Genomic DNA, 8,269 nt, shown 5'->3' with positions numbered 1-8,269 from the left:
TTATAATAATATAGGTGCTTCTTTACAAAACATTTACAGAACAGGGTTGTTTAATGGTGGGTGCAATAACTACATGATTTCAAAGTGATAAAGAGCACAAATGATATTTTAAGATATCTGCAACAAATGGAATGTGATATGACTAACTCAGGTCTGCTGGTTATAAGTCACAAGAACTGCTGATCTAGAGTTTCGTTGGCTGTATCTATAATTGAAGGAAACACTCAGTTCCAGTGGAAGTTAGGGAACTAAAGTTGAATATTTTTTTTCCATCAGAGTTTGTGGGCCCCTGCTCTAGCTTACTCACACTTGCCCAAGTCCCCTCCAAAGATTAAACCAGCACCATGTTCCCACGATCCTGCTACCTTTCTGGTCTGGGAACTTGGAGAACCTCTCTCCTCTCTTTTAAGACCTGACTCCAGCAACCCTTCCAGGCCGCTGTCTGAACCTCCGGTGCTGGGGCTTCTGCCTTCCCGTGAGCAGCAAACCTGCTGTGAGTCATCAGCGCCTCCTCTAGGCCTCCAGCAGTGTTCACTCAGACTTCTCTCTCTGCTGCTGCTCCTCGCTGAGCTTCCTCGTCTGGGTCCTCAGGGCACTTCCCCTGCTCTCCCTTTGTCTTCTCTGTGGGCTCCTCACCTTCTCCAGTTCCCTGAGATTTCCACGGAGCCCTTTCATCTTGTTCTCTCTCAGGGAGCCCATAGTTTTCAGTGTCAGGAGGGTTTTTGCTGCCCCTCCAGCCCTCACTGGTGAACAGAATCCCCTCCTGCCAAGAGGCTCAGCAACAGATGTTTCCACAGTCACCTGATGCTTAAACTGAGCAAAAGCCAACTCCTCCTCTGCGCCTCAGAGACCATTCCCGTGCACAGTGTGCTCATGTCTTTACTCTTGCCACTGTTCGAAACCAGAGACCTTGAGGTCATGCTGATGTCTACCTTCAGCCTCTGGAATGAACTGCCTATTTCTTCTTTCTCCACGTCTCTTTGATTCTTCACTTTCTCTCCATTTCCTCTGCCATGACCCCATGCAACCCCACTTTACTTCCCGTAAGATTTCTTTCCCCTTTCGCGCCCCCATTACTCACAATCTGTCTTGTAGACCATTGCCCGCATAATCTTGCTGAAACACGGCTTTCATCAAGTAAGCAACTCTGGCTGGCTTTCATGCTCCCTCCCACCAACCCCCACTCACTCAACTCCCACCTCTTCAAAAGAAGCTACAATGCAAATTTGTAAAAAAGTTTTTTCCATGTGTGTCTAAAATAACCCAAGGACCCCACTTCTTCCTGTGGGACCATGCCTTCTCTGACGAAGAACCTCAGCCCACAGATATTGGTGGAGCAGAGGGACCTGTGAGAGTTTGGTTCTCTAAGATCAAAGTCAGCCTCTCTGTGGACTGAATGCCGGCAATATTGTCAGGGCTGTAGCTGAACAAGGACCAGTGGTCACTTCAGTCGTCACTTCTGTGTAAACTTCCAGTGGCCCCCACCCCACTGCTGGAATTCACAGAGGCCAGCCCACCCCCAGGAGAGGAGGAAGCCATATGGAACTGCTTTGTTTAAACTTGGTTATCAGTCCCTGAAGCCCATCTCCTCTGCCCAGCCCTTCCCCCTCCTCCCAAGGCAGCTTTATGAAAAGACTGGATCAATTCAGCAAACACAGATGACTGATGGGGAAAGGATAAGAGACTCACCCTGCAGAGATGGCACAATCAGGCCAAGGAGGGTTCTTCATCTTGGTCGGGGGTGGGGGGCGGGGGGAGGCGGGTGGCAGGAGGGACAATCAGCTCATGCAAGTACAGCATCGGAGACTGTGGGTGCAGAGCTGGACCCCTCACTGCTCAGAGACATCCCCCCCTTGCCTCCATCCCAAGAAAAAGTGTTTTGTACTCACCTATGTAGTTCTGGGCCAAACTGTGGCCCATCTGTCTAATTTATTTCTTATACACAGGAAGAGAAGGAAGACCAAAAAGGCAGAAGAAAAGCAGCTTGGGAAAAGTCTATTTGTTTTCATTTCATCTGGTCATTTACACTTGAAGATGACCAAGTATACTCTCTCTGATATGTGTTTGGTTAAGAGAACTAACCAACCCATCTGATGTTGAACCTTTCAGCACTTTTTACTTGCAGCCACCTTCTTGTCCCTCATGACATCATAACTTTGAGTTAGCAATAGAGATTCTGAGGTACGACGTACTGGGGTATCATGGAGCCCTCCTTCCCCGCTCCCTACTCCAGACATAAGTGTCCACGGTTCAAGCCAGTTTATAAGCTTAGACATGGCTGCTTAATTCCTTCAGTGCTTACCTTGGTTGCTTCAGCTTTCAACCAACAAGAAGGCAGCACTTAAGGTAATTGGGGCCGCATAAATTAGAACACTCTTAGCATACACACTGTATTGACATTGAAGGGATTGAAACACACTCTTGTGGGAATAACAGAGAGATGAATTAAAGCAGAAACAATGCAGTCATCCCCACCAGTGGTCATAAAATTGCCCAACAATGTATTATGTGATTTACTGTGTCTACCATGTTTTAAAGAACAAGCCAGAATCAAACTAAAAGGAAGGGAGGGTTCCACTTATCCTGTAAGCTGGTTTGCAGTTGTGCAGAGGTGCAAATAAAGAGGAGTGGGAACTGCACTGTATTTGTTCAGAACCATGAGCTGTCGGCATGGCCAGCTCCACCGTTTTGGACTGGCTCACATGATGAATCAGTTTGTAATTCCCATTCTGTGTTTAGGCGAATGCAGCAGTGGAATCTGTGATGAAGCTTCATGCATCAATGGTGGCACCTGCACAGCAGACAAAGCCGACTCCTACATTTGCCTCTGTCCCCTTGGATTTAAAGGTCGACACTGTGAAGATGGTGAGAAAGAAGCATCATGGATGACGATTTCTGTCTGCATATTAATTCCCATTGATGTAATTTTTCATCAATGTACTTTTAGCGAAGCCCCATACATTTTTATGGCATTAACATTGCTTGTTTGGAGGGATGGGAGAATCTTTTTTTTTTTTTTTTTCCCCACTAGGTCGGAGTGTCTTCAAGTGTCAAAATGTTGAACCAGCCAATGAGTTCATTTTAAGATGCTCCCGGGCCAGGCTTTGATGGGCTTCCCTTGGCCCTCAAATAACTTTGAAAAGCCCGTGGTCTGTATCAGACTGAATTCGAAATATTCACAGCTCATGATCCTTAGATATCTGACAGTTTCAGAGAAAAGGTTGGGAAGATATACACAGAAACATTAACAATGTGATGAGACAAAAGTGATCTTGTTTCTTTTGCTTTGTGCTGTTCTACTGAATTATCTCACCTTGCAATACTAGAGATACTGATCATATAAAAATATATATATATACACGTGTACATATACATGTAAACACATGTGCACACACAAGTGCACCCATATAATAATAGAAAATTTTAAATACGTAAAAGATTTTGGAAAACTACGCAAGGTTGAACATGTTTTAACTTTTCCATGAGTGATTCAGATTTGAACCTAAGACAACATCCTGAGGAAAAGTTAACAGTGTATAATCTCAAATCTCATGTCACCTAGAAGAGCGTGTGTGAGTCAGGGTAAGCCAAAGCTGTTACGTGCCATCTCATATTTTTGTAGCTAACATAATAAAGGCTGATCCTTGCTTACATTACACATTGCTGCTGGTCAGAGGTGATGGTGGTGGTGAGGTAGCCTCTGCTCCACATAGTTATTCAGGAACATAGGTGCTTGCCTTCCAGTGGCTCTGCTAGGGCTTCATAGTCCTCTATTGATTCCTGCATCCAGACAGTAGGTGAGGGAAGAGAGAGCACATGGAAGATGGAAGGAAGTTCAAGGGGTCAGACCTGGGGTTCTGTATAATACCCCCACCCACATCCCACTAGCCAGAATTCATTTATACCATCCACCTAACTGCAGGGCAGCTTAGAAATATGGTTTAGCTCTGTGCCTCGGAGGGAAAGAACACGGAAAGGCCTGCCACGGAAGGATTTGTAACAACATGCTTATTTCTTCAGCTTTCACCTTGACCATTCCTCAATTCAGAGAGTCCCTGAGATCCTATGCTGCAACACCCTGGCCGCTGGAGCCCCAGCATTACCTTTCCTTCATGGAGTTTGAGATCACATTTCGGCCGGACTCGGGCGATGGCACACTCCTGTACAGTTATGACACAAACAGCAAAGACTTCCTGTCCATCAACATGGCAGGGGGCCATGTGGAGTTCCGCTTTGATTGTGGCTCTGGGACCGGTGTTCTCAGGTAAGGGCTGAGACCTTTAGGGACCCCTTTCCTCAAAAAAGGCAAACAGCAGCCACGTTGGAAGAAGACGGATTTGTCATCTAATAGCTTGTACCCTTCCTGTCTTCCCTACACACTTACCTTTTCTGAAACCTGTCCTGTTTCATACAGATGACATGCTATATAGTTCAGCGATCCCCAACCTTTTTGGCACCAGGGACTGGTGCTCCTGTGAGAATTTAATGCCTGATGATCTGAGGTGGAGCTGAGGCGGTGATGCTATTGCTGGGGAGCGGCTGCAAATCCAGATGAAGCTTTCTTCTGTTCAACCGCGGCTCACCTCCTACTGTACAGCCCGGTTCCTAACAGGCCACAGACGGTACCAATATGAGGCCTGGGAGTTGGGGACCCCTGCTGTAGGTCTTGCTCTCCTGCTGGCAAGGTTTCCTTTGCCCGAATAACTACCCAGCAGGTAGCGATTCTCTGCTTCAAACTTGGAAAATGGGCTTGCTTCAAGATGTCAGTAAACTGCCTTTATTTCTACCTGTGGTTGGTTACACGATGCCATCAGCAGAAACTTGATGAATTTTAATTAATCAGCACCTTGCCCAGAGCGCCACTTGGTGGGCACTCAACAAATAAGTGACTAATAAAAAAGTATTAACAGAAATTTAATGAACAGAAATGTCCTGGTGACCACACTTTAAATTTTGACTTTCCTCTTGCACTATTTTTTTGATGGTGACTAGTTATTTAGCAAGTCTCTTACTGTTCTCTCTATAAAGAACCTGACAATGAATCATCATGCAAAGGCCCATCTCAGACCAATATGCCGTGTGATGAGCGATTGCAACAGCATGGCAGGAAACAGGTGCTTCTGAAGTACTTGCTGTTATCTGCAGAATTGATTCTGAGTCGTCAAAACTTTCCTCCTGTTATCTAGTTAGTTCTGTTCATTTTCGTGGTAGAGCAGGTGTTCCCGTTAGGTGTGTCGCTATCTTCGTGAGCCCCTCCAAGCCTGTGGTTGGTAGGTGCAGATGTTTTTATTATTTAATTGTGTCTCCTTAACTGTGTTCCTCTCATGGTAGTTTTTACCTTCAAGCTGGAGGCCCACTAACCTAATGCAGACATGTTTCTTGTTTCCACGTTTGTTGAATTTGCTTTTGAAACTCACTGAGATGTTTTGCTCTAGGGTGCCCTGCAGCAGGAATTCAGTGAGTTTGTTGTTGTTTTGAAGGAAATCACAGGTCATATTCGATCTTCATTCATATTGCTGGACTGTCATTTTTAGGAAGAGCATGTGGGTGAGACGTTCCAACCATGCATTGCCCTTAATTGCTGGTCATTTTTCATAGCTGATGGGAAATGCTCATTGCATTAGGTTTCCATAATTCTTCACAAAGACAGTTCATTTTTGCCCTTATAACTGAATTCCTACACATCAGTAACATCTCTCACCTTGGGGAATGGACAAACACTTTTGTTTCTTTGGTTATACAGAAATGCAGAAACATCTTATGTCTCAAGACAACGTTAGTAGGTATTTAACTGATTCAATTTACATATGATTATGCAAACCAGTCTAAGAAATTCTCTTAGAACTATTTGTCAAGTTGAGAAAGGAAGACACCTCGCATATCACCTTGTACTTTCAAATGGCTTCCTCCTGGGTAAGGGATGACCAGAAAGAGCCAGGGGAGGGTTGAGACTCATCAGCCCACCTCCTGGACGGATCGCCCCCTGTGCTTCTGCAGTCGCAGCTCCAGCTGTGGCGGTCACAGAGGCCTGGGACCTCAGAAAGTCCAGCTTTTCTCTTTCTTAGTTATGTGCCAACTTTTGACAAGGAGCGTTTTTAACTTTTTTAAAAATGAGAGTTATTGTTTTCCTGCCTGTCAAGAAAGGTGCCTGGAAAAAGAATTCTTGAGTATTATGTGTGATGAAAAGGAGGTGAGCATTCCGAGTTCCCAAGGAACGGCGAATGACCATCTGCTCTCTGTCCCATACCCTCTCCAGGGTAACCTGACAACCATCTGCTTCCTTATCCTGTCCCCTCTCCAGGGTAACCTGACAACTATGATCACTGTTAGTGTTTCAGCCGCCCCTTCGGAAGATGTTTATATTGAAAACATTGAGACTTCCTGCTTAATTAAGAAAATTCCATGAGAGCCTGAACTATTGGAAGTTGTGAAATGGGCCAAATCATTTTAACTTTAGGAAAAGGGTATGATGGTCAAATTCATTAGGAACTTGATTCAAAAATTGAGACAATTGAAATGAGCTTGTGGTGACCGTGATCAATATAGCTATGCTGAAGAAGCAGCATATTGACAGGGAATGACCTCTGCAGGACAAGAACATGACTAAGAAGCTGTTACTTATTATGGAGACAGGGCCACTTAAAAAGTGCCGCTGGGTTTTTTATTGCATATTGATTTAGCCAAGGTGATTAAATCCTAATTGCTAAGGACAAATCACAAAAGCATTTGCCAGAGCAAAAAAATCAAGTGAGAGGGTGAAGACCTTTCAATAATTGCACGCATTGGTATTCCTGATGGTTTTCCGAAGATGATCCAGGATCACAAAATAATTGGGAGGTACAGTGAAGGCCAGGAACTATGTCGTTAGAAATACAAATGCAATAATTATACTCTTTTTGCACACCTCGCTATAAAAAGTAATGTGTAAAACTATTATCGATATTCTTTAAACTTCAGGTGCTTCCACCTTGAATTAAAAACTGAATTTTTGAAGTACTTTTAATCCCTTTCACAATGTCAGATGACATGGAACCTGTCCCTGCCCCAATATTATATTATGAAAATTTTCTAACACATACAAAAGTCGAAAGAATTGTACAGTAAATATCCTTGTACCCACTTCCTATAGTCTACAATTAACACTTTGGTATATTTGCTTTATCACATATCTAGCCATCCTCATATCTGTCTGTCCGTTCATCCGTCCATCCGTCCATCCATCCATCCATCCATTTATCCATCCATCCATCTTATTTTTTATGCACTTCAAAAGATGCTTCAGATAACACCAAGGAATCTGTGTTTTACAACATAGCCCATGTAATTTCTCTTCTTCAAAGCTCGTGTGCAGCAATGATCACATTTTACCCTCCTGTCACTCCTCATCTAGAAAACAAGGCTCATCCCACTCACATTTCATGTCTTTTGTAAGGAATAAGTAAAATAATAAATGCACTTTTCCTGCCATGAAGGAGTCCAACGAATGATGCTAACACGGCTGTGTTTACTAAGTCGGGATGATTGTTTCTTTTTTGCTGAACAGAATGAGATGCCCAATGAATCACTCCAGTTTCACTGGAGAGAGTGATGAACATTACCCGTAACACCAAGGGTGCTAACCCATGCTCAGTTTCCTTCCTTCGACAGGAGTGAAGACCCCCTCACCCTGGGCCACTGGCACGAGCTGCATGTTTCTCGCACAGCAAAGAATGGCATCTTACAGGTGGATAAGCAGAAGGTAGTGGAAGGCATGGCAGAGGTAAGGACACACCTGTGCTTCTGATGATTAGTGTGGATGGGGTCACTGTTTTCTTCCTGCCCTGGAAACAAAAGCATAGTGGTTAAGTACATGGATTCCAGGGCCAGAGTGCCTGGGCTAAAACCCAAGCTCCCCACTGGGTGAGTTACTTAACTTTTCTATTTCTCAACCGCGATAATAGTAGAGGTCTCACAGGGTGCTTGTAAGGATTAAATGAGCTAATACAAGTACAACACTTAAAAAGCTGCCTGCCACCTCCACTTCTCACTGCCAACCCCTGCCTTTGTTCATGTGGGTGTGTAACATAGTATAGTAGGTCAGATGGCAGACTCCGAGGCAAGGCCAGTGGTGTGGGGCGGGGGAGAGGGGGAGGGGGGGCGGATATACATCTGACAAGAACACAAGCTAGATAACCAGACTTTGTGACAAGTGCTCTGCATACATTACTTACTAGTAGTGTGAACTCAAATCCCGAGTTTGTGTTTTCTTATCTATAAAATGGGGATAATG

At 44.5% G+C, this 8,269-nt stretch overlaps 1 protein-coding gene across 1 annotated transcript in view; it reads left to right on the top strand.

Annotated features, from left to right (window-relative positions):
• The window catches only part of EGFLAM (EGF like, fibronectin type III and laminin G domains), a 104,668-nt gene that overhangs the window by 64,623 nt on the left and 31,776 nt on the right, over positions 1-8,269 (top strand). Inside the window, exons 12-14 of the mRNA XM_023536915.1 lie at positions 2,740-2,865; positions 4,021-4,264; positions 7,648-7,759. Of these exons, the coding sequence (XP_023392683.1) occupies positions 2,740-2,865; positions 4,021-4,264; positions 7,648-7,759 (482 nt within the window). The remainder of the gene's footprint in view (positions 1-2,739; positions 2,866-4,020; positions 4,265-7,647; positions 7,760-8,269) is intronic.

Source organism: Pteropus vampyrus, unplaced genomic scaffold (assembly GCF_000151845.1).
Source record: "Pteropus vampyrus isolate Shadow unplaced genomic scaffold, Pvam_2.0 Scaffold172, whole genome shotgun sequence".
NCBI classification, from domain to species: Eukaryota; Metazoa; Chordata; class Mammalia; order Chiroptera; family Pteropodidae; genus Pteropus; species Pteropus vampyrus.
This window is presented reverse-complemented; position numbering and strand designations above follow the sequence as displayed.